Source organism: Pelophylax lessonae, assembly GCF_965119305.1.
Source record: "Pelophylax lessonae genome assembly, chromosome: 1".
In the NCBI taxonomy this organism is placed as follows: Eukaryota; Metazoa; Chordata; class Amphibia; order Anura; family Ranidae; genus Pelophylax; species Pelophylax lessonae.
Genome location: NC_138768.1, coordinates 357,232,405 through 357,260,179, shown reverse-complemented (window position 1 = coordinate 357,260,179; position 27,775 = coordinate 357,232,405). Strand labels below are relative to the sequence as shown.

At 39.4% G+C, this 27,775-nt stretch overlaps 1 protein-coding gene across 3 annotated transcripts in view; it reads left to right on the top strand.

Moving 5' to 3' along the window:
• LOC309561965 (transducin-like enhancer protein 4) overlaps window positions 1-27,775 on the top strand; it is a 200,143-nt gene that overhangs the window by 139,233 nt on the left and 33,135 nt on the right. For all 3 annotated transcript variants that reach the window (XM_082266057.1, XM_082266056.1, XM_082266055.1), the window contains 4 exons: window positions 400-590; window positions 2,336-2,412; window positions 6,806-7,055; window positions 9,682-9,929. In XM_082266057.1, coding sequence (XP_082122183.1) covers window positions 400-590; window positions 2,336-2,412; window positions 6,806-7,055; window positions 9,682-9,929 — 766 coding nt within the window. The remainder of the gene's footprint in view (window positions 1-399; window positions 591-2,335; window positions 2,413-6,805; window positions 7,056-9,681; window positions 9,930-27,775) is intronic.

The following is a 27,775-nucleotide window of genomic DNA, read 5'->3' as shown; positions in this document are numbered from 1 at the left end:
AGTTCTGTAAAGAGGAGTGGGACAAAATCCCTCCTGAAATGTGTGCAAACCTTGTGGCCAACTACAAGAAACGTCTGACCACTGTAATTGCAAGCAAGGGTTTTTTCCACCACCAAGTATGAAGTCCTGTTTTGTGAAGGGGTCAAATACTTATTTCACTCATTAAAATTAAAATCAATTTATAACTTTTTTGAAATGCGTTTTTCTGAATATTTTTGTTCTGTCTCTCACTGTTTAAAAAAAACAAAACCTACCATTAATGTTATTGACCATTTATTTGTCAGTGGGCAAACGTACAAAATCGGCACGGGATCAAATTCTTTTTTCCCTCACTGTATGTCCTGTTTATTGGTACTTCACTGTTTATGTACTTCATGTTTATTTTCTGTTTTAATGCAGCTGGCCTTAGAGCCCCCATGGCAGTTCCATGTCCTTATCCAACACCATTTGGAATAGTGCCACATGCTGGTATGAATGGGGAGCTGACAAGCCCAGGAGCAGCCTATGCCAGTCTTCACAACATCTCCCCACAGATGAGTGCCGCAGCTGCAGCTGCTGCTGCAGCGGCAGCTTATGGCCGATCCCCAGTGGTAAGAGCCTTGTATTAGGATAGTATCAATAGTATACCTTTAAAATTAGTATGTTAAACTTAAAATGTGTTTACAAAAATAACATCTGCTTTAAATATTCTAAAAAAAAAAATTGTGGTAATAGTTAAAGCATTTTGTTTTATGTGGGCACCAGACGTCCGCAGGGAACTGCACCTTACAGCATTCAAAAACTTTTTTTTTTTTTTTTTTTTACTCCGCTTTCCGTTTACATCAGGTTATCTTGAATCTAGTCTGCCAAAACCGAAAAGGACATAGTCTTTTTTTTTTTTTTTTCTGCACCGGATTTAGAGGTAGGCAGGTGTAAACTGATACAAGTGCATTTACACTCACCTGTCTATAGGGCTCGGCTCCATGGACCTCCTGATCAAGTCCACATGGAAAAACTGACAGGCAGACCTAGGCTCTATTCACACTATGGTGTTCTGGATTGCGGGCAGAATTGCTGCATTTCTGCCTGTGATTCTGAATCGCCGCAGATCGCAGGACGCCCTTGCGATCCCTGGTATTTTCAAGTCACTCAAACTGTGGCACGATTTTGCTAGCGATTGTCCGACTTTCTGTAAAAACGCGCAAACAAAATCGCAGGGCGCCTGTTTTCCGAACTTCTTTTGGGCAACAAGCGTCCCGCGATTCTGTTTGCGCAATTTTACAGAGATTTATCGGGTGACAATCACAGCAATATTGCACCCGCATTTGAGTGCCATTGAAAATAACATATTGCAAGGACGTCCCATGATCTGCGGCGATTTCCGTCCACGATCTGGAATCCCATAGTGTGAACGGAGTCCTTACACATTTCCCTAAAATGTTAATGTTCACTTGCTTTTATTAAGATGTTTTTTCTTAGTTTCTGAAAAGAACTGATGTTGCTATATTTGCAACATTGTTTCAGTCCCTTATCTTATTTAAAGAGCTGTTCTGCTGGTGTGTCCAGAAAAAGGCAAACAGAGGATAGACTAGTCACCATTTTTGCCTTTGGTCCCCTTGCAACTGATCTTTTTCCCATTACTAATTTACCATGCCTCATTCTATACAGTTTCTCTCTGGAGAGGCAACTATCTTGGTAGTTGAGCAAGGCTTTGCTATGTTTTGATTACTTGCAATGTGTATTTTTACAGTGTGGCAGGTTCTTTCAGATCAGAGTAAGTGACCTCCTAATGACATAACTTGCCTGCGCACATATAAGGTTCCTATCTGGTGATGTCATAACGTTATATTTGATAACCCATCCTTGTTCCAACAATGTGTTTGGATTGCAAGCAAATTAATTTTCAGTCTCTTTGGATCACTTAACTTTTGTGCTGAAAATCTTGTCCAGATGGTATTAGATTTGTGTAAAAACTTGTCAGCCTGTATAGTTTCCTTTTTCCTATAGCATATTTTTTCTTTAGGGATGGTCGTCAAGGGAGGGCAGAGACCAAATGGATTTGTTCGAAGGACAGGATTTCTCAGAATTCTAATATTCCTGCTCTGCTTACTGTCCCACTGCCTCTTGCAGAAGTTTACACAATGCTTGAGGTTAGACTGCAGGCATCCTCAGCATCTTTGCTTTAGCAAAATACATTCTTAAAGGAGTGCTAGTGTATACAGTGTTTCATCAGAGAACCATATTGTATAATTACTATATGTATCAGGATAAGCACATCTCGGTAAAAATACAGGTTTTGAATTTGTGTTAAGTTTTCTAGCAGGGTAATTTTTTTTTATTTTCAATAAATGTTTAGGTTGGCTTTGATCCACATCATCATATGCGGGTTCCAGGAATCCCTCCAAATCTGACAGGCATCCCAGGCGGGAAACCGTAAGTAGTTTATAGTTACCCCTCAACACACATTGTATTCACTATCATTTTCTTTTGTAAATGTAATTTTAAAATATTGTAGTCACTAATTTTTTTTGTAAATACATTTAAAATAAAATGGTTGCCAAGGATTTTTGAATGTAATTTTTATGTTGTGGTTTGAAATTTGATATAGATTTTATATATATATATAATATATATATATATATATATATATATATATATATATATATATAATATAATATAATATAATATAATATATTTTTAGCTCTTTAAACGTGTTCTTGATTTAGAGACACTTTGGGTTTTTCTTTTATGGCATGCATTGTTTAAAGAATAATTGCAGTGCTGAACACCAATGAATTGCTTATAAATCAAAACAAGAGCTGCTGTAAATGCTCAAGAGGGTCATGATGGTTAAAATATGATTAGGTAGGAATAGATCATGAAAATATGAGGAGATGTAATGAAGCTCCGCTTCCTTATAAGAGCTTACAAAGAGGAAATGTCAGTCAGAAAATCAATGATCTTTTTCCCTGTTGCTGGACTTATTCGATATTGTCAATGGACATGAAATCCTGCCCGATTGGATATTTACTCACATTTGGTAAATTACAAAGTAGCTGGCAATACAAATTTGATCTAAATTATGGATAATCTAGTATGATCATTTTCTAGTTTGTCAGACTTTTTGTGTTGTGGAATTGCAGAAGGAGGCACCTAAGTGCAGACAATTTTGCAGCTGTCCAAATGTTACAGTGGTGATAGAAAGTTTGGATACCCCAGGTAAAAATTTGTATTAATGTGCATAAAGAAGCCAAGGAAAGATGGAAAAATCTCAAAAAGGCATCTAATTACAGATTAGACATTCTTATAATATGTCAACAAAAGTTAGATTTTATTTCCATCATTGACACTTTCAAAATTACAGAAAACAAAAAAATGGCGTCTGCAAAAGTTTGGGCACCCTGCAGAATTTATAGCATGCACTGCCCCCTTTGCAAGGCTGAGACCTGCCAGTGTCATGGATTGTTCTCAATCATCGTCTGGGAAGACCAGGTGATGTCAATCTCAAAGGTTTTAAATGCCCAGACTCATCTGACCTTGCCCCAACAATCAGCACCATGGGATCTTCTAAACCGGCCGTCACTAAATGGCGGCCCGCGGTCCATTGGCGGCCCGCACGATGCTTCCGCCCGGACCGCGAGGCTGCCTCCTGTTATCAGTCACTGGTTTGCTGGGACCGCGGGTGTCCCAGCAACCAGTGACGTGCTGTGTGTGCTCCACGCCCCCTCCTTACACCGGCTCACTCCCAGCCGGTGTCCTGCCGGGCCGCGAGTAGGGGCGTGACGTCACGTGCGCGCCCCGCCCCCTGCTCCTTACTGCGGCTTCCATTCAGCCGGGCAGCGAGTTGGGGCGTAACATTATGTGCGCGCCCCGCCCCCTGCTGCTCGTGGCTCCTGGCTCGACTACTGGCTTCAGGTATGTGGAGCACAAGGGGAAAAAGCAATGTGGTACCCAATTTTAAAGCTGCACTTAAAGCTGATGAGAGGTTTTTAAAGTGATGGGCATATTTTGTAGTGTTCATTGGAGTGCCCCATAAAAAAAAAATGTGCCCATCAGAGTGCCCCCTAACATAAAATGTGCCCATCAGTGTGCCCCTTATTTTACGCTGATGGGCATTTTTTATGTTAAGGGGCACTCTAATGGGCATATTTTATGTGAAGGGTCACACTGATGGGCATATTTTATGTTAAGGGGCACTCTAATGGGCATATTTTATGTTAAGAGCAACGCTGATTTACATGTTTTGTTTTGACCATCAGAGTGCCCCCTAACATAAAATGTGCCCATCAGAGTGCCCCCTAACATAAAATGTGCCCATCAGAGTGCCCCCTAACATAAAATGTGCCCATCAGCGTGCCCCTTATTTTATGTTAAGCGTCACGCTGATGGGCAAATTTTATGCTAAGGGGCACGCTGATGGGCACATTTTATGTTAGGGGGCACATTTTACACATTTTATGTTAGGGTGCACTCTAATGGGCATATTTTATATTAAGAGCAACGCTGATGGACACGTTTTGTTTTGCCCATCAGAGTGCCCCCTAACATAAAATATGCCCATCAGAGTGCCCCCTAACAAAAAATGTGTAAAATGTGCCCATCAGAGTGCCCCTTAACATAAAATGTGCCCATCAGAGTGCCCCTTATTTTATGTTAAGGGTCACGCTGATGGACACATTTTATGTTAAGGGGCACGCTGATGGACACATTTTATGTTAAGGAGCACTCTAATGGGCATATTTTATGTTAAGAGCAACGCTGATGGACAAGTTTTGTTTTGCCCATCTTTCTGAGTCAAAGCACAGACTTCAGATTCGGACCTCGGCCCAAAGAAAATTTTGGCGACCGGACCTCCTTGAATTTTAATTCATTACCCCTGTTCTAAACAGTTGTCTAGAAAACTGAAACTGAAAATAATTGACGCTCACAAAGCTGGTAAAGGCTATAAGAAGATGGCAAAGCGTTTTCAGATGTCAATATCCTCTGTTCGGAATGTAATTAAGAAATGTCAGTCATCAGGAACAGTGGAATTTAAAGCATCTGGAAGACCAAGAAAATATCAGACAGAACAGCTCACCTGATTGTGAGAAAAACAATTCAAAACCCACGTTTGACTGCACGATCCCTCCAGAAAGATCTGGCAGACACTGGACTTGTGGTACATTATTCCACTATAAAGAGATACTTGTACAAATATGGTCTTCATGGAAGAGTCATCAGAAGAAAACCTCTTCTACATCCTCACCACAAAAATCAGCTTTTGAACTTTGCAAATGAACATATAGACAAGCCTGATGCATTTTGGAAACAAGTTCTGTGGACCGATGAGGTTAAAATTTAACTTTTTGGCCGGAATGAGCAAAGGTACGTTTGGAGAAGGGGCACAGAATTTAATGAAAAGAACCTCTGTCCAACTGTTAAGCATGGGGTGGATCAATCATGCTTTGGGGTTGCATTGCAGCCAGTGGCACAGGGAACATCTCACGAGTAGAAGGAAAAATGGATTCAATAAAATTTCAGCAAATTGTGGATGGTAAGTTTTCTAGCTCAACTTTATGCCATCTGTGAAAAAGCTGAAGCTAAACACACCTCAAAATCCACTGGGGATTACATCAAGAGGCGTAAACTGAAGGTTTTGCCATGGCCTTCACAATCTCCTGACCTCAACATAATTGAAAATCTATGGATAGACCTTAAAAGAGCAGTGCGTGACAGACAGCCCAGAAATCTCAAAGAACTGGAAGACTTTTGTAAGGAAGAATGGGCAAAGATACTTCAAACAAGAATTGAAAGACTCTTGGCTGGCGACAAAAAGCGTTTACAAGCTGTGATACTTGCCAAAGGGGGCAGTACAAGATATTAACTCTGCAGGGTGCCCAAACTTTTGCAGATGCCATTTTTTAGTTTTTTGTTATTTTGAAAGTGTAAATGATGGAAATAAAATCTAACTTTTGTTGACATATTAGAATGTCTAGTCTGTAATTTGATGCCTTTTGGAGATTTTTCCATCTTTCCTTGGCTTCTTTATGCACATTAATACACATTTTTACCTGGGGTGCCCAAACTTTCAATCACCACTGTATGACTTGATGATCTCTTTACATCACTGAACATACTGAAAGTCCGCTGTACTCGAAGAAGCATTTGATTCCTTATTTGTTTGCCGCTGTTACTGCAAATGTCCCATATAAGATGTTTACCAATGTAGCAAGACACCTTGCTAAAATTATTGTCAAAATTACATTTAGAAGTGGTTCTTTTTTTGTTTTTTGCATGCTGTCTGCGGATTTGTTAAAGGAGAGTGCCACCTTTTGTGTTTTTGGTGGAACTGGGATGGGAGGCATAAATATACTGTATATAAATATTATTTGTATCCAGTAACCTGGTTTGTAAGGTTGAATTAAGACACTGGTCCATCCAGTCCAACCTGTGTGTGTTTGTGTTTTCATGTATCTGTTGCTGCCAAATTATATGAGCAGATCTGTCTCCAGTTCTCTTTATGAGGGCTTTCTTTGAAGATTTCCTCTTGTTGGTGCAGTACACTGTTGACTTCTCTCTTTAAAATGCAAGATACCCCATTATGAATAAAGGTGCAGGAATGGACCTTTAAAATTTAGGGTCAGGGTGTGGTGGTAATACTTGGCATGTGCATCTCTTAGGTGCCATTCTATTTTGAGATTACCCCTTTGTTTTTGATATTTTTTTTAGCTATATACCTGTACTATCATAGAATTAGTACAAAGTATTACCTGACTTCATCATAATAATCGATATACATTAAAGTATGTTTACCTACATTAATAAATATACATTTGTTTATTTGTAGAGCGTACTCATTCCATGTAAGTGCCGATGGGCAGATGCAGCCTGTCCCATTCCCTCCAGATGCTCTCATTGGCCCAGGAATTCCTCGACATGCACGGCAAATTAACACATTAAATCACGGAGAAGTGGTCTGTGCTGTAACAATCAGCAACCCCACAAGACACGTTTACACTGGTGGAAAGGGATGCGTCAAGGTGTGGGACATTAGTCACCCTGGAAATAAAAGCCCTGTTTCTCAGCTGGACTGTTTGGTAAGTGCAAGGAGGGTAAAATAAAAATTGAAAGCTTGGTTTGCAGTAGGTTTTTTGTATGTGTGTATGTTAAGACGTTTTAAGCTTTGGTCATTTTTTGTTGCTGCATAGTTCTTAAATTTCTCTCCGCATCTGAATCCTGGGGAGAAGTCCCTTTACAGGTTCCTTCAAGTATTCTGTATGTTTATTGCCCAACGTGTTACAGACAGCCATGGTAGCATTTAGGGCACACTGGTAACACATTTACTTGTGTTAACTGTCATATGCATGAAAAGGCAATGGACAGTGGTATTCGGGCCCTCTACTGACACATCCAAAACCATGTGTTGAGTGTGCGCTATAAGGCCTCAGCCGCTAGCAAAAAACAATATATACCCTTCTAAATAAGAAATCCAAAAAATGTGTGCAGCGCTAGAATAATATCAGTGATATCCATAAAACATTAAGTGCTGTGCTTGTGAACTAAATCAGTCCAAAAGTGCATGAAAAGTCCATGATCCAGAGATCAACAATCCAAACGAAGGCTGGAAAGCCGGCCTGGTCTTTTGGACCACCCCTTAGGTCGCCGTGCACTAGGTATGGTGTATAGATGCTCACCAAACTGAGTCAAAAATGCTTATAGCATAGTATTTATTAAAAGATATTAGAATACATGTACATGTCTAAAAACAAACAAATGGCCAAAACTCACATGGATAGACTGCCATTCCTGAACCAAGTATACGGCGGTCTGACGGCAGTGTGTAGGCCCCTTCCAATATTTGTAGGCAATTTCTGGTACATATGGTGAAAGAGAGTACCTTTTCAAGATTACTATTAACTTGTGGTGTTCCAATTTGCACTACAATTTTTGATATTACATCTGAAGTGTTCTGACACTCTATATACACGATGGACACTTTACTATAATCTCTTGAATCATGGACTTTTCAATCATGGACTTTTCATGCACCTTTTGGACTGTTAATTTAGTTCACAAGCACAGCGCTTAATGTTTTATTGATATATTTTCTGTACGGGCACATGCATATTCACATATAATAATAGCTAGCCTGTAGTCTTTTGCATGCTGCAATCAAAACCATTATTATTATACAGGATTTATATAGCGCCAACAGTTTGCGCAGCGCATTACAATGTGAGGGAAGACAATACAGTTACAATACAATTCAAAACAAGAGGAACTAGAGGGCCCTGCTCGTTAGAGCTTACAATCTAGAAGGGGAAACCGTTATCAAATATTTTTGCTCCCAGTAAAACTGGATGGGAGGAAGAAAATGCAGCCCGACAATTACATTTGTTCATGGCCCTAAAATTGCTGCGTTTAGAATATTTAGCAATAAAATAGGGGTATTGACACTTCATACCAATTAGTAGTCTATTGACATAGGGAAGTCAGGGGTAAGGGTGGTCGGATCATGGGATTGGAGATGCCAGGTAGTATGAGAATAGGGAGTACATGATGAAGGGCAGCAGGTTGCCAGGCTGCAGATGGCTTCCCTAGTAATCTGGCCTGCCCAGCCTCAGGTGCTGCTTACTCTTCTCTTTGCAGTTGCCTCCTCTCCTTACATGGAAAAACACACACAGTTTGCCCTTGTGTGAGCATGAGCTCTCTCTCTCTCTCTCTCTATCTCTATCTCTATCTCTATCTCTCTCTCATGTGGTAAAACCTGCTTGCAACTCCACATTCCATTTATAATAATAAAATATAAAATAAAATATAATAATTTAAGTGGGCAACGTAGGTAAAGCGAGCCAGTTATAATTCATTTTTACACGCACAAGATGGTTTAGATATATTATTGGCAACACTAATGGGGGAGCTAGAATTGACAGTAAAATATTCCCACTGCGGAAGCGCCCCCCTTCCTGCTGTTGTATCCACCATCTTGTCCTGGTGGATCACCCTGACCACCACGGGGACTTTTCGCATCACCGTAACTTTCATTACGCGAACATCTAGACACAAATAGCTGAAAGATAGGAAAACGGTTTACAATTTTCAAGCTGGGCTAGTTTGGTTGCTGTGGACCTTTTTTTTTTTTTTTTTTTTTTTTTTTTTTTTTTTTTTTTTTTTTTCCCTGCCTTTTGATTTTTACAGATTGTCTCAGAATATCCTACATTTTCTCACTTAGTATTTGTCATTCTGACTTCCCCTCTGAACTGTGTCTTGCAAACGAGTTGTGCAGTTGAGCTCTAAAAACTTTGGGTTGACATTATAACTTCACATTTTGATACTAATTGAGATGAATTATCTCACAACACTAAATTTTCTAGATCCACTTTAAGTACTTGTCTAATGTCATGTAATTTTCTGGCATTACTCCACTTTATCATTGTCATAACTGCAAATGGCTCATTAAAATCAGGAGGGAATGTTTGTGCTTTTAGAGCTTTCCAGTGTAGTGTTTAACCCATCACCCGTGAGAATCTTTTGCCGCAGCTTGTTTTTCTGGAAGTGCAAAGGATATTTTGAAACTGTCTTGTTCTTTTACAACTCATGTTTAGTCAAGTAAATCCATAAAACACTTGTATGTGAAAGTGACGACCGGCTTTGTAAATGCTGCTTATATAGTTTTTAACTAAAGTACCGATTTCACGTCTCAGTGCCTTTTTGTCTCTGCAGAACAGAGATAACTACATCCGCTCCTGCAGATTACTCCCTGATGGGCGCACTCTCATTGTTGGAGGGGAAGCCAGCACGTTATCCATATGGGACCTGGCAGCTCCCACCCCACGTATAAAAGCAGAGCTGACATCATCTGCTCCTGCCTGCTATGCTTTGGCTATCAGCCCTGACTCCAAGGTCTGCTTCTCCTGCTGTAGTGATGGCAACATTGCAGTGTGGGACTTACACAATCAGACTCTTGTAAGGTATGTACATAATTGCTCTATAAACACTAAAGGGGATAAACAAGGCTTGACGTGCACATTTTGAGTTGGTCTTTTTTGATGTTTACCTGAAAATGATTTTTGATGTCTTTGTTTATGAAGATCGTTATGCCATTTCATATTTTCATAACGTATGGCTTTGTAGATTCTCTGATAGCAACATGTAGCCAGTGAGTCAGCATCCCTGCTGAAAGACTGCGGAGTTAAATTAAGCAAGCAGCATCGTAAGGTTGTTTGCAGGCAGTCTGCGGAGAATATACTGTAGGTTTGCAATGAAAGGAAGAAACAATAAATCAGAATCCCTGTGGAGAACTATTAAGCGGGATGCACAGCCTACATTTGTAATGAAAATATATGGCTGTCCATATATTGTGTACTTGTATGAGTATTTATATTTGTTCATCTTTCATGTGCATACCTAATAACCAAAGGCTAAAACTAGATCTAGGTATTCCCTTCAAAATGAGCATTTACCTCACTTTAACATGAACCTCTCCGGTCCTAAAACACGGTACTATAGCTTTTTTTTTTTTTTTTTTTTGCTATGTGGCCTGCTACTTGTGTTGCTTGTATGTACTGTGTTAATCTTTTATTTCAGTTTATGTTCTTATGTGAAAAAGGCCCATAGATCAGCAGTGATTAACTTGAATATTATAGAGGGCCTCCAGTGCGGCTCCCAACACTTCAAAAGGCTGCACAATAGCAAACCCCCAATGCTTTAGAGGGCTGCACAATAGCAGTGTGTCTTATGTATTGAGGTGCATTACGTAAACTAGTACAGTCCTTTAAAAATAAATGAGCAGCAACACATCTCCATGCCTGAAAACTTTGGTCCTGTTGCATTTATTCAGCCTAACTTAATGCACATCCTAGAAAAAAGTAGGAATAAAATTAGCACCATCATTGTTACAGTGGTCACAAATATAACCCCCAGCATTGGTGCCAGTAATGACCATATTAACACTAGATCTGCATGATTCTGGACAAAATAAGAATCACAATTTTTTTGCTTAAAATAAACATCACGATTCTTGGCGTAACATCTTATCACAATAAGAAAATTATTATTTTTTTATTCATTGAAGTGTATTTTTCCCCAGAAAATTGCGTTTGAAATACCGCTGCGCAAAAATACTGTGGGACATAATATAGCAACGACCGCCATTTTATTCTCTAGGGTCTCTGCTAGTAAAAAAAAAAAAAAAAGTTTGGGGATTAGAAGTGATTTTCTAGCAAAAAATACTGATTCTAACTTGTAAGCAACAAGTGTTCGAAAAAGGCTTAGCCTTTAAGTGGTTAAACTTATCTCCTTTACAGACTGAAGTTCATCCTTTTTGATCTAAAAGACTGAAATGATACAATGTTTCTCTTTATATCTCAGCGCTAAGCAATGTGATAAACATTGCCGGTTGTGTTGTTTGTTTTTTTTTTTAATTTTTGACAGCGGTGAGATTGGAACTGCTCTGCACTGTTACATGAATCGTGGAAATGCCGGATTAAGATTGTGAGGGGGGGGGGTTGAATCGAGATCGCATTTCTTTCACGATTAATCGTGCAGCTCTAACATCCAGCTTTTTTGTCAATGGCAGTACTGTTAACCTCACACTCTGGTTATTAGCAGTTTGGTTATCCCACTCCCTGCACCAATACTCAGTGGCACTGCTGGTTAGCTACTGCCCCCCTCTCCCAAATTTGATGAACCTGGGGAGTATTTTATCTAATTTTTTTAAAGGTTGGATTTGTCCATCATCCATAATTATCTAATATGCAAGAATAAGATATTCTACATTCTGTGTGACCTGTCGATGGAAGTTATAGGCACTATTAGATGCAGTGTTTTGCACTTCTAGATTTTCCATCCTAACCACCTGCAACCAGTTGTTGGTAAGCATAGGAGTCTGTTTTATCAGATAATTTACCTGTGCCAATGTAAGGTATTTTAGCTTTACCTGTAATGTACTTGTACACGTTTCATTCTGTGATATGCATTCTGTCAGACTAAACCAACAATGGCCCGAATGTCTTCTCTCTGTGCAGCACTGCCTTTCAATTTGTGCATTGTGATCCATCTATAAAACATGTCACTGTGTTGTCTGCTCCATTCAGTCTTTTTTTTTTTTCTTTATATCTCAGGGCCAATGTATCAAGCATTATCTTCAAAGTACCTTATGCTTCTGTCTCCTGACCTCAATGGCAGCAGTAACTTATCTAAAGTCTACCACATTTCCAGCCTTTTTTATATATTTTTTTTTCTTGTATGCTTTGCAAGCTGGAGGCGATATCTGAAATCTATCAATGAACTTGATAAGCTTGGTTTTGTGTCAGCTGTCTTTGCGTTTGAGGAGTTATCTTGAAAAAAGTATATTCACTATAAGTGAGATTGCAGTTAGACACAGATTCCAATGCTTGCTTGTCATGTAGCGGGTTTCAATTCTTGATAAAAGCAAGTTTAAATGCATTTGTCTGCTGGACACTCCAGCCTCTACCTTCTGTCCTGCTCTTCTCAGTAGGTTGTGACCAGGTGCTATTTAGAATTGGAAATGACAGATTGGCAATGTACCAAATAGGGGAATTAAGTAGCATGATCTATTGGATCAACGTATATTTTAATTACCACTTCAATACCGGATACTTTTATCCCCTTCTGCCCAGGCCAATATTCAGCTTTCTGTGCACTCACACTTTGAATGGCAATTACTAGTTTTGAAACAATGTACCCAGGTGAATTTTTTTCTTTTTTTACAGCTTTCTTTTGGTAATATTTAATTGCCACTGGGTTTTTATTTTTTACTATATAAGCGAAAAATATAATTTGTTTTTCTTGGTTTCTGTTATAAAATTTTGCAATTATATTCTTCCTTCATAAATTTAGGCCACAATGTGTATTCTGCTTCATTTCTTTGGTTAAAAATAACCCAAATAAGTGTATTTAGTCTGTGTGAAAGGTAGTCTTCCAGTTATGTATGTATGTATGTATGTGTGTGTGTGTGTGTGTGTGTGTGTATATATAATATATATAGTATATATGACATTTTGTTCAGTCCTCATGTACGGAGACTTTTCCGGTCTCATTTCTTGAGGCCCTAAAATGCCAGGACGGTACAACACATGAAAGCAAACAAGAAAAGATAGCATATACAATTGTATCACAAGTCTTATTATAATTGAATGTTATTAAAAAATGACCTTTCCTTTTCAATCTACAGCTCCATGCAATATGGCTACCTGGAGGTGTTCTGTACACAGAATGTTTACAGAACGCCCCCCATACTTTCCTGCTTGTGTGATTGACTCAAAACTCTGCAATAAGATACTAGTCAGATTTCAGGCATCCCCTGCAACAAAAAAATTCATTTGTTGTTAGATACTCCCAATAGGTAATCAATTCTAAAGGAATGCAGACCCTGCAATTTTCCTCATTAATGCCCTACAGCTGCACTGTTGGTTGATAATTATAAAACCACTCCCATTAGACTCACTCAGCACATGGGCAAACAGCTATTTCTTCACAATAACAAAAGGTAGGAATTTGCAACAAAGTTTATTTGAATCTTTGTAATGTACATAGATCACCCTGAGGGCCATGTTTTTTCTCTTTCGTTCATCGACGGACATAGTGCTCCTTAGATTATCACTACTGGGTTACATTGCCTCCTCCAGGAGTAGGACTAGGCAGAATAAAAAACACCTGGCTATGCCCATGGGCCGTCCTTAGCCGGTATATTACTCCCCTCTCTGCTCTAGAAAATCAGTTTTAATCTGTCTATTGAGGAGTAAGGTCCTAGGCTCCCGGCTGGGATCTCTGGTCCTAGCAATCTTTTCTCCCACCTTACATCTTTTTTGGTTTTTCCCCTGGGAGACCTACAATCAACTGCTGCAACAGGCTGGGTAATCTAGATCCAGTAGTCTCCCCTGCTCAGCCAGCGAGCAAGTGCAGGCCGTAGCTACGCGCTAGGTCGGCCGCGACATAGCCTCACAGACAGAGGCGGGCCCACGAGTTAAACGTCTCGCAGGGTCGCATACGACTGGGCGTGGGTCTGAGTCGCAGCGGTCTTTTGGCTGACAACTCCCCCCACTCCCCTTTTGGCGTTTTTTTGGAGTGGACGCGGGTAACCTCCAGGGACAGGCGATTCCCTCCTCCCATCCTAAAATCCCTCATTGAGCTTCCCCCACTCCCTTTCCCCCTTGTCTGGTGGGCGTCCCAAGGCAGAGGCTGCAGCGGAGACTACCTTGCTATCCCCACTCTGTAAGGGTCCTGGCATAGTGTCTTGCCCTGGTAGTCTGGAGGGGTCCCAGTGTAGGAAACCCCTAGGTGCATGCTCTAACTGGTTGCAGTGTGGGTATAGTGCAGGAAGGTCCCAGTGCAGAGACTGATGCAGAGTGTATCTGTGGAGTACAGTACCTTCGGGGGGGGGGGTCCCCTTGCAGAGGGCACAGGGAAGATCCTGGCAGCATGCTTCAGTGTCTGTAGCTGCCGTCAGCCATGTTGAAGTCCGATGATGTCAGGCAGGCCATTTTCCCTTGGCCCGGACACATGTGAGGTATCGTGATCGTTACAGCGAGAGCAATAATATGAGCCCCAGACCTCCTCTGTAACTAAACTGGTAACCTGTAGAAATTTGTCGCCTATGGGGATTTTTAAGTATCAGTGTTTGTCGCCATTCCATGAGCTCACGCAATTTTGAAGCAGGACATGTTTGGTATCTCTTTACTCTGCGTAACATTATCTTACACATTGTAGAAAAAAAATTGGGTTTACTTTACTGCTTTCTTATTTTATTCAAGCGTTTGTAAGACCGCTGCACAAATATGGTGTGATAAATATTACAGCGATCTCCATTTTATTCTCTAGGGTCACCGTTAAAAAAAAAAAAAAAAAAAAAAAAAAAAAAAAATATAAATATAAATATATATATATATATATATATATATATATATATATATATATATATATATATATATATATATATATATATATATATATATTATAATATAATGTTTAGGGGTTCTAAGTAATTTTAAGGCAAAAAAAAAAAAAAACAGATTTTAAGTGTCAGAAATAGGCCTGGTCCTTAAGTGGTTGATACTGCTTGCTGCTAAACTGATTACCTAGAACAGAGAGGGGGGTTTATATACCAGATAAGGGCGGCCCATGGGCGTAGCCAGGTGTTTTTTGTTCTGCCTAGTTCTACTTCTGGAGGAGGCAATATAATCCAGTAGTGATTATGTAAGGAGCGCGGTGTCCGTCAAACTCAGAGAAATGGATTTTACGGTATGTACAAAAATCCTATTTTTCTAAACAAAAGTGAAGTTACTTATTAAGTCAGTTACATACATTCCAGATTTTCAAAGTTTTTACTTTAGAAAGCCGGCACATCCTGAGTGGAAAAGCCGGTTCTCTGCCAGCATTCAAAAGAAAGAACCTTTGCTGTCTGTGTGGAAGCAGTGTTCTCTTTGAGGTTTGACGTGCCCCCTACTTGGTCTGAGCTAAAGTTCCCCAGTCAACGGGGAGCATGAACTTTGCCAAGTAGAAAGCTACTGTATGGCTCAGCAGGAGGACATGTAAGACCTTTGCAAGGATACCACTGCTTCCACACAGAGAACAAGTGTCCTCTGCAGCATGCTGGGGGACTTTTTTTGGTGCTTTCTGAGTAATAATAATCTATAATTTTTAATCTACCTGGAATGTATGTAGCTGTTTTAAAGTAAAAGTTCAGTTGGACTTGAAAGAAGTATTCTCACAAAGTGACTCTAAACTCTGGGGGAAAAAAAAAAAAATTCAAGTATGCATTCCTAAAACGCCAAAAATACATTCTATTGCTCTAAGCCGCCTCTAATCTTCAAGTTCATATTTTTTGCTACTGTGATCTGTCTTTCTGTCAGAGTATGGGTACGTTCGTTCTCCAAGGTCCCACTGTGTGTAAAAACATACACGGAGATGGTGTTCGTTGCGAGATTCGCCACAAGATAACTTTTAGAGGCAGCAGGAGAGGGGCCCCCTCCCACCGCTTGCCGGAGAGATCAGTAAGGGTCGAAATAATCCAAATTGCTTGAGGGATGGGCAGGAAGTCAAATGAAGGCAAGATGGCCCCCGCTCGACTCTATGCCCGTGGAGGACCGTAGCAAGGTCTAACGTCACTTCCGCCTTACAGCCTTAAAGTGAAATTTTTTTTTTTTTTTTTGGTTAAATGTAAAATTACTTTTTCTCTTTTAGTTTATCGATGGACAGCGCTCCATAAATCATAACTAGTGTGTTATTGCCTCTTCCAGGAGTAGGACTAGGCAGAGCAAAAAACACCATGCTACGCCCATGGGTCATCCTTAGCTGGTATATAACTCCCCCTCTCTGCTCTAGGTAAGGTAACCAGTTTTTATCTGTCTGGTCAGGAGTAAAGACCTAGGCTCCCAGCTGGGATCTCTGGTCCTAGCAATTTTCTCCTTCATTACATCTTTTTGTTTTCTCTCAGAGATCTACAATCAACTGCCGGGCTGGGCGACAGGCTGGATAATCCAGTGGTCCCCCCCCCCCCCCCCCCCAGCCAGCGAGCTCGTGCAGACCGCAGCTAGGTCAGCCGTGACATAGGCTAAGTCTCGGACAGAGGCTAGCCCACGAGTTAAACGTTTCGCAGTGTTGCGTATGACTGGGCTTGGGTCTGAGTCACAATGTTCCCTTGACCGACCACTCCCCTACTTCGGTGGCGAGGAGTTCTGTCTGGAGCATTACCCGCACCATGGAAGGGTAAGTACAGTCCCCCCCTCCCCTTTTTGGTGTTTTTTTTTTTTTTTTTTTGGGGTTGACGCATGTAACCTCCAGGGACAATCGGACCTGCCTGCAGGTTCCCTTCTCCCTCCTCCATCCTTAAATCCTTCTAACTCTAAACAGGTAACTCGTAAAAAGTACCATGGTTTGCCATTCCACGAGCGTGCGTAGTTTTAAAGCATGACATGTTGGGGATCTATTTACTTGGCGTTAACTCCTCTTTCACATTATTTTACAAAAAATCGGACTAAACTGACGTTTTTGTTTGTTCCCCCAAAAAAATCTTGCGCTTGAAAGACCGTTGCGCAAATATGGTGGGACCTAAAATATTGCAAAAAATCACAATTCTATTCTCTAGGATCTCTGCTAAAAATTATATATATATATATATATATATATATATATATATATATATATATATATATATAATGTTTGGGGTGCTAAGTAATTTTCTAGCAAAAAATACTCATTTAGGCTTGTCTGCAAAAAGTTCCAGAAAAGGCCTGGTCTTAAAGTGGGTAATACATTATTCACTACATTTTCTAGTGTGCTCCACTGCCCAGTGTCAATTATACATAAGTATCTGTTCTTATAAAACTTATTTTCTTTATTGAAGACTGGTAAATGTAGTCTTGAGTACTAGCCTTGCTCTAGCCTGGCTCTGCATGAGTTTTTACACCATATTAAAAGGGGAGACGGTTGGGCGGAACTGATGTCTGCTTTTTAAGCATGTTCCCTGAGCTGCTGTTGGCATCCAAAGCTTGCACATGCTTTGTGGTGTTTTTCAGGAGCTTTGAGCAGTGCTTTGTGGTGATGTAATTGTAGAATATTATTGCAGATCAGATGTCATTCTATTATAAATTGAATGCAGTGGAGCACTAAGGACTGAAGAGGACAAGAGGAAGTATGGGAATATTTTTCCTCTGAAAGAGGTGTTAGGCAGGCATGCATTCATAGTGTGATTGGTATGATTAGTTTGTGCTTCAGTCAGTTATTTTTTACGGAAAACCCCCTGAAGGTAAAAGGTCTCAAAATTAATATGTCACCTCATTAGTTCCTGTACACTGATCCCAATGGTTTATCCTTGGTAAATAGATGCATGTCCTGGAAATCTTGCTCCAATGCAAAAGCAGTAACTGTCCACAATAGATGCTTATTCCCCAGGAAAGTACCCTTGCTCAGCGGGGCATAAACCTGGGATCACATACTATAATTCTAATCATTTTAATAATCCGTATCAGTGCTCTGCTATCCAAAACGGTCTCATCTTGACAGTCTTGTCAATAGATTGGTTTGTAATTTTCTGCTCCCTCCTTTCAGTGCATTTTTGACTGTCTTCTCTGTAATTTTGAGTGTTGCAAATCAATGAACATCACATAAATTTCTTGCATGCAGGCATTTCAGAACCCAAAAAGGTGTCAGCAGATGAAATGGCTGATTTGTCTTTCTTTTTCGTGGAATGATTGCCCTTAGTGAACAGTAATACCGGAGAAGGGGAAATTACATGGTGCCTGATTAGTAAAGATTTCTGTCTGTGCGCAGGTTAATACTGATGGCTCAGGTACTTTGGTTTAAAGTGGTTCAGAGTCAAAAATTGCAGACCTAAAAAGGATATGACTTGATATTATAGATCATTTTCAGTAAGAGTGTTCGTATCTCAGAACGGTTATATCTCAATATACGTAGCAATACACTATGCCAGTATACCATATGTTGAAATACTTTATATTCGCCACTGAGCTGTATAGCCAATGACATTAATAGGAAGGAGATTAAAGGGCTTGTGTTTTTCCCAAGCAAGGTTGTAACCTTACAAAATTCTGTGTCCTAATTTATCATCATGCTATTAGTTGGCACTTTTTGATTACAAAAAATCAGGCTCCATTCATACCTAGGCGATTTGTAGTCGCAGCGAAACGCGGGACAGGTTTGCGATGTTACTTTTTAATGGCACCCCAATCGTGGTGCGATTTTAAACACTCAAAGCTTGTCGCTCAAAGAGGAGCAAGAGCCTATTTTGGGAGACAGTGTAACGTGCTGCAATATGCCGCGATAGCAGCACAGTTTATCACATCAAAATCACACCGCAATTTGGGTGCCATTAAGAAGTAATGGCATCGCAAATGCGTCCTGCGTTTTTGGGGCAATTTGGAATCCAATCACTGAGGTGTGAATGGAGGCTCAGACAAGTAACTTCTGACAGAGCAGCTAAAAGCAGATCATTTAAAAGGTAACTCCACTTTCGTGGGGAGAAAAAAAAGAGCGTGTGTGTGTGTATATGTATATGTGTGTATGTATATGTATATATATATATATATATATATATATATATATATATATATATAGTGTGTTAAAGTAATATTGTAATCAGTCTGCAGCGCTGTAATTTTCTGTAAAATGCAATAAGGCAACCTGCAGGTATGCTGTACATAGTGTACAGAACGTCCCCCAAAAATGTAATTGCCTGCTTCTGATTAGCTGACTGATTTTCCCAGAAGTCTATGAAGTAGTCAGATTTTGGGCTCCTCTGCAGCAAAAATTAAATTTTTGGCAAGATACTCCCGAAGGGAAATTGCGTCTAAAGGAATGCAGACCCTGCCACTTTTCTCGTTAGAACCCTGCAAGTGTAGCAGCTGATTAGCAATTATAAAGTCACTCCCATTCGCTTTCCACATGGGCACAGAGAAATAGACGGCTATTTCTTCAAAATAAAGAAAGGTAGGAATCTGCAAAAAAAAGTTTAAATTACTTGCAATGTACATAAATCAAACGGGGATATTTTATTTTTTTTTTTTTCTTGACCATAGGGGAGTTACTTGTTAATGCTTTAGACATTGGATAGTATCCTAGTTCATTATAGGCTTTGATGCAGCCCCTTTTAATATCTTGGTGTAATAGGACACACTGAGGTCCACTGGCCCTGTGCTCACAGATTGTTCTGTGCAGTGTCTGGCGCCAAGTTATTTATTGTTTCTCCAAGTATGATGGAACAGACATGCATGAAATAGTTAAGTCAAGCTCAGTGTAACAGACATGCTGAGAGATTTACAATGCTGGGAGGCTAACATGTTTTGAAATGGCTAATCCCACTAGCTTCTGGATGTTCTAGGTCAGCACAAACCTGTTTCTTTTGCTTCCTCATCGTATGATGTCCTAGTTGATAATAAGGAAGAAAAACTGGTTTTCAGTTATTGCTGAAAAACAAACCAAAATGACAGGCGCATATTACGGCTAGCTTGTGTTCTTTGAAAAGGTGGCATGGCATGTTTTGTAGTTTTTTTTTTTTTTTTTTTTAAATCTTAGTTGCATGCAACTTTTGAAAGTCTCTTACTATTGACCTATATTTTACGAATCATTAAGAAGAGTCTGTCTATATTGAGACGTAGTAAATTATGTTAAAGCAGGGCTTGACATATTTGCTTTTAATCTAGGAGCCAGCTAAAAAAAAAAAAAGTTAGACAGTTTTTTGGGTTGTCAACTCCTGGCACAAGGCAAGTAATTTGTGCCCCGTAACTTTACAGCAGAGCGACCAACCAATAACCCTGACGTAGCATTCATACGTCAGGGTTATAGGCTTGCCAGAAAGAATTGTAATAAAAACCTGTTATGGGGGAAACTCCACTACATTTGGGCCCCGTTCACACCTGGGCATTTTAGGATTGCGTCCGAATCTCTGCAATTCTGCCCGCAATCTCGAAAAGCACTATAGTCGCAAAACCCAGCCTCATGTGTCATTATTTTCAGTGGCACCTAAAAAGCTATGCAGTTTTGTCATGATTGTTGTGCAATTTACCGGGCGGCAATCATATTGCTTGAAGATGATCACCCAAAAAGGAGCAGGGGCTTCTTTTGGGTGACCAGCTTCACGCAATGCCATTTGCCGCACGACAATCACTGCAAAACCGCTGCATGTTTTAGGTGTCATTGAAGACAATGGCACCTATACCTACATTTTGCAACCACAGGCAGAATGGCAGCGATTCTGCCGCCATCCCAAAATGCCCAGGTGTGAATGGAGCAACCCTGGTTTACACATGGAGTTTGAAACCACACCCAGAATCACGTTTCACGTTACAGGCTAGGTTTTGTGTTGCTATTGAGGTGGTTCACACAGCGAGACGTTTTTGCATTGAAGTCAATGGGAGGCAGTTGGAGAGAGAGCGAAAATTGCACCCGTACTGAAATCTCACAGAAACCGGAATGACATTGCGATTTCAGTACACGTGTGAACCCAGGTGCCAGGACACAATTTGTAGTTGGCATGGTGACCTGGGGACTAGGATTTTTTGTGTCCTGTGTTAGTACAGTACTGATTGCTGCAGTTTTTGGAAGCACGGTGTAGGGTACATTTTAATGACCAAAAAAAAAAACTAACAAAAATGACAGTGTCCTGGATAGACACACGATGGAGAGCTATGCTTTGTTCATATTTCATATCTGAGGTTTACAACCACTTAAGATACTTAAACCCACAGACTCTCCATCTCTACAACAGCCACAAATTTTTTGATCTCATAAAGAACTACTACTTTATCTTTTGAGATAACATAGGAAGTGTGCACTAGGCACAGGATGGCTCTGAGTTGCTGACATGATCAACAGGTATTTCTTTTGCATTTATCAAGCAATTATAACTAAATCCTTATTACCGGTTGAGAAAATGAGCAAATAAGAGCACTTCATTGTTAGGTGTTGACTTTACTTTTTTGGCACTGTCCAGGAACTGTAGATTATCATGGATTTTCTGACTTGCTTGATCTGGGCTCCTATTTTGGGCCATACTCTGCTGTGAAAGCCACTAAATCAGAACCTACAAGGAACTAGCATTTTAGTAGAAGGATGGCATCTTCTATGTTTCTCTTATGAAAATTTTACTAGCTCTCTCTCGCTAGTGTTTGCTTTTGGGTCACATTTTTTCTTTTTCCCTAATTTCCTCTTCTTTTTTTTTTTTTTATTTTCTGCTTACTTAAAGATGAGCATGCACTGTTTACTTACCTGTATCCTCCACAGCTGATAGTAAAGATCTGGTCAGAATTAGAAATTTGGTCCATCAGACACCTATTAGACCCATGAATGCTACTTGCTTCCTAATATAAATAGAAAAATTCTAGAGATCCCCTGGTCCACAAAGATGCCATTAACCAGGAACCTTGCAGATCAGTCACAGAGATTTAGCAAGCTTTACTCTCGCATGCAGGTAATACTCAGCACTACAGTACAGGCTCTGTGTCCTGGTGACCACTGTCATTGAGACAAAATGGTGAATTCTAAATTTTGAGCTGTCACCAGAAGGTGGTAAGGGGAACATTTTCTAAAGGGGATGCTTGTTCCAGTGACAACTGGAGGGGAACAATCCTTATTTTGTAGTTATTTCTTATTTTCTGTTGCATCCCTGGTAAAAAGTTAACGGAAATTGAAGAAACGTACTTTCTTGATCAAGGTTGTTTTTTTTTTTTTTTTTTTTTTACAATTTTGGCTATACACACACTTATAATTTTTTTCAGAAACTAAAAGCTGTTTAAATGTAAAACGATCTCTTACCATAAGGATGATCTTTGTTTCAAAATAGGATTTGCTTTATTTATAAAGAAGCCATTGCTGATATTTTGTTCCTAATTTACCTTTGGAGAAGGAGGGGGTTAACTTGACATGCACCATGAAGCAATGCTGTGATAAAGACCACCTTCATCCCTCATAACTGACATTCATTGTTTTAATTGTTGCAGTTGTATATTTACATATTTCATGGCTCAGTAGTTTAGATTTTGCATGGTTACATTATGTTCAGGAATTCCCCTGCAGTCATTTCTGTTTATCACCAGGCACTCCAGTGCTATAAGCTTGCAGGATTGTGAGTAGGTGTGTGTGGTTTGTACTCGGCTTACGGGTATCTCTTGTCGAGTGTAAGTGTTGACAAATGGCTAAATACATATGTGCATATAAATTGACAGCTAAGATATATATTCTCTTACCTGTCAGAGTTTAATTTTGCTTAGTCAGTTTTCTAATCTAGATACTGTAAAAAGGCCCGACCATTTACTTTTCTCAACTGCAGTTAAAGCAATACAGTGACAGTGATTTGAATACTAAAGGAACACAGTTCATTGATGTCTTTTCTGTGCCCTTTGCTCCAATCAGCAAACTCAATTTGTGTATAGGTCCCCTTTAAAGCATACAGTCACAGCCAAAAATATTTGCATCCTTGTATTTCTGTCAGATAATGCACCACTTTGCCCTGAAAGTTGTTGCAATTAACAAATTTTTAGGCATTCTCTTGTTTCTTTTGTTTGTGGGAAAAAGGGAAAACGGCGCCACAGAGAAAAAGGGGATGTCACTAATGTTAGACCGCTGCCCACCCAACTTAGTAAGTAAGTAAATATAAAGTGCAAAATGGTTAGCGCTGGTCTACATTCATCAAGCTGTGAACTAATAAATTGCTAGTGCTAAACAAATTGATACATCCCACATCATACAAAAAGACATATGTCAGAGAAAAGTAAAGTAAAAAAGTGCTGCCATGCATATAAACAGTCTATTTCCCAAAAAGGTGCCAGCATGTATTGCATTTTTTTGGGATAAAGACTTGTTTATATGCACCGCAGCGTTTTTTTTACTTTACTTTTTCTCTGACATATTTTTTTTGTATGTTATGTGATGTATCAATTTGCTTTGCACTAGAAATTTGTTATTTCCCCGCTTAATAGATTAATGTAGATGTAATGCTAACCATTTTTCATTATACAATTTTTATCTCTTTTGTTTACTTTTTTGTGTCCCACCAATACAAAGAAACAAAAAGCCAAATCTGATGCAATCCACACAAAATTCTAAAAATGGACTAGACAAAATTGTTGGCACCTTTTAATTTAATATTTGGTAGCACACACCCCTTGGAAATAATAACTGAAATCAATTGCTTCCTGTAACCATCAATGAGTTGTATACCTCTCTACTGGAATTTTGGACCACTCTTCTTTCACCAACTGCTCCAGGTTCCTCAGATTGGAAGGGTTCCTTTTCCCAACTGCTGTTTTGAGATCTCTATTCAGTTGCTCTTTGGGATTTAGATCTAGACTCATTGCTGGCCAGTTCAGTACTCTCCAGCGCTTTCATTTCTGGGTGCTTTGAGTCACTGTCCTGCTGTAAGCCCTGATCTTTTACGGAAACCCAACATTCTGACACTGGGCTCTACATTGCACCCCAGAATTCTTTGGTAGTCTTCAGATTTCATAATGCTATGCACACGGTCAAGACATCCAGTGCCTGAAGCAGCAAAGCAACCGTTTTATTGAACCTTTACCATGTTTTACTGTATTCTTTAAAGGCCTTATTTCTTCTCTGAAAACAGTAGAATGATGGGCTTTACCAAAAAGCTGTAATTTTGTTTAGTCTGTCCACAGCACATTCTCCCAAAAGTATTTTGACTTCCTATGGTAAGTTTTGGCAAACTCAAATCTGGCTTTTTTGTTTGTCAGCAGTGGGGTCCTCCTGGGTCTCCTACTATAGCGTCCCTTTTCATTTATTATTATATAGGATTTATATAGCGCCAACAGTCTGTGCAGCGCTTTACAACATGAGGGCAGACAATACAGTTACAATACAATTAAATACAGGAGGATTCGGAGGGCCCTACTCATTAGAGCTTACAATCTAGAAGGGAGGGTCAAGTGAAACAAAAGGCAATAACTGTGGGTGATGAGCTGATTGGGAAAATGAAAATACAGCTTTTAGGTATGGGTAGGATAGGCTTCTCTGAAGAGGGTTTTCAGGGATCGTCTAAAAGCTAATGGAGTAGGAAATAATCGGACAGATTCTGGTAAGGAGTGGGAGAGGAGGATAGGATTGGAGAGGCTCCGGAAAAGTCCTGGAGGCGAGCATGGGAGGAGGTAACAAGGAAGCTAGTGAGCAGGAGGTCTTGAGAGGAATGAGAACGATTAGGTTGGTATTTTGAGCCTAGGCTAGTGATGTAGCTGGGGGCAAAGTTGGGGATGGCTTTTAAGGTTGTTAGTATTTTAAATTTATATAGTTGGGTGATCGGAAGCCAGTGGGGAGATTGAAAGGAGTAGTAGACACTGAGCGATTGGTAAGATGATGCTGCCAGACTCATCCACTCTTTGGAGGAAAAATTTATTATAAGTTATTAAAAGTGAGTACACTCCTCACATTTTCGTAAATTTTTTTTTGTTATAGCTTTTCATGTGACAACACTGAAGAAATAACACTTTGCTACGATGTAGTGAGTGTACAGCTTGTATAACAGTGTAATTGCCCAACTTGGACATTTTCACTTGGGGGTGTACTCTTTTGTAAAATAGAGCTTTCTTTTGGTGGCATTTAATCACCTCCTGATTTTTTTTTATTTTATTTTGTGCTATAAACAAAAAGAGTGACAATTCTGAAAACTATTTTTTACTTTCTGCTACAAAACATTCCCAATAAAAAAATTTAAAAATCAAATTTTTTTTCCATTTTTTTAGGCCAGTATGTAGTCTGCTACATATTTTAGTAAAGAAATTCCCCAAAAAGTTATATAGATTGGTTTGCACAAAAGTTATCACGTCTACAAACTAGGGGAAGATTTTTAAGTTTTATTTACTTTTACTAGTAATGGTGGCATTCAGCGATATTTAGCGGAGCTGCGGCTGACACATTGGACACCTAACTGATAATGTTGACACTTTTGGGGGGGGGGGGGACCAGTGACATTACTACAGTAATCCATGCTAAAAATATTGACTGTTACTGTACTAATGACACTGGCAAGGAAGGGGTTAACACCAGGGGCGATCAAAGGGCTAAATGTGTGCCTAGGGGGTGCTTTCTAACTGTGTAGTGGGTGGGCTCACTGGATGATCAGAGACCTGTGTTCCTAAGTAGGAGGAACACAGGATCCCGGTGTTGATCATTGACAGAACAAATAAAACCAGACAAAATAGAGGGTAGAGGAGAACCACAGGCTAGACATAATAGTCCAGCATCTATGTTGAATCTACATAGAGCCCAACATGCAGGATAGGAAGGTAGCTGGATGAAACCACTTCAATACAAAATGTCATCTAACATGCCATTAGATCAATAGCTCCTCCAAGCAAGTTTAGTGGCTCTCTCCTCCATATCCTCTACCAAGGATGTACATGTAGTAGTTTTTTTAACATGTTTTCAGCGTTCTGTTAAACATTGAATTATACAAAATCTGAATTATTTTTCTTTTTCAGAATATATATAATATAGTTAGCTTAATGAAAAGTATGCCAAAATGCATTTCTAGTGAAAACATATGAATTGTCTGAAAATGGTAATCTAATTTTCTGGACATGATTATTTCTACATTTCTGTGTAAATGAATTGCTCACTCTGCTAAAACAGCTTTATTTTTAGCACAATTTTTTGTTTTGTCATTCCAGTGCACTTTACTTAATTAACTACTTAGCTTTTTTACAGGCCTATGCAGTTGTACTTACATCTGCTGTACTCACAAAAAGCAATATATATTCAAGTGCACTCTACAGTCAGAGAGGGAAAATATCAAAATGGCTTTATATTTTTTTTTTTTTTTTTTTATTTCAATTGTACCTTGTATAGCAGATGCAATCCATGGTCATTTCTTTATTAGGGCCCATTAACACTATGTGCAGTTACAATTGCAATGACATACTGAAAACAATAGTTGTCTGTGTATTCTGTTTCAGTGCATTCCACAGCAGTGTGATATTATTCACCATATTTGTTTAATATTGCATCGCTCTGAATGGTCCCACATGTGACTGCACTGGAGCACAACACACCATGCTGCTGTTCATTGACATGAATGAAGTTCATATTGTAAAAGTTAAATCTGGATTTAGAGAAACAAAAAAAAATATGTGATGAAATAAAATTCACATCCCACCACTCACTGCCAGGGGGCTCTGCAGCCCAATACTTTAATTGCACATGGTACGTTATCTGTGAAGGATAGTCAGTCACCCCTGGATCACCTGTCCCTGACATCAGGTAATCGTTCTATGTGCAATTACATGCAAACAACCATTACTTTGCACAGGATTAGTAGCAGCAACTTTCTGCAACCACCTCTGAATTCAGCTGCAGAAATATATTCTTGCCACAGCTGACACTAATCACGTGTGAATGAAGCCTTACTTTGATAAAATGTAAGACATGTAATGTGTGGCTTGGAGTACATATTTGTTTTATATTCTTAGCTGCTATGAACTTTTTTGTGATTTTATTGAACTACTGGATTACACATACACTAGGATGCACTTCTTAGGAATGACCATCATATTTTCAACAGTATCGGAGACACATTTAACAGTGTGACTTATGTTGCCAACATCCTAATATATATGGAGAGAAGTAATCGTGGGTATGCAGAAACTTAACACAAAGAAGTGTTTAAAATCAACACCTTTTTTTTTCTCACGCAAAAAATAAATAATGCAGACATAGGCTGAACATCTTTCAGAAAGCTCTGATACTCTCATAAATAACAATGTATTTGCATATACTGCTTGACCATCAATTAGTTGTATGTCCAAATGTCTTTAACATAGTATTATGCATGCCCAGGGTAGTACGTGCGAATACATTATCAAAAAGCTCCGATACCCTCATTGTTCAGCCTATATATTCCTTCCTTGATTTTTTTTTTTCTTAACTTAATAAAAAAGATGTGTTAACTTTAATCGGTTGTTTGTGGTGGTCCTAAAACAATGCACACGCACAATTACTTCCATATATCCTATATTTGCTCAGGTATGCCAGAATTATTTGTAAGGCTGGCAGTTTTGATGTATTCCTAATTCCTGTATTGTAAGAAAAATGTGTAATTTGGAAATGTGTACCTCTAATGTTCCAGAGTACTCTGGGACCTGTGAAGCTGGGGTTCTCAATATGAAAATCCAAGCTTTTCCCTGAAAACCTGATGTTCTTGCAGGTTCCCATTCTAGTAATCGTGTCTTAGATAGAAAGGTCACATCACTGCTTTAAGCAAAGCTAGGGGCTCTAGGGTCTGTTTTACAATTAGGTTTTCATTTTATATATGTTTTTTATTAGAAGTTTGAGAATT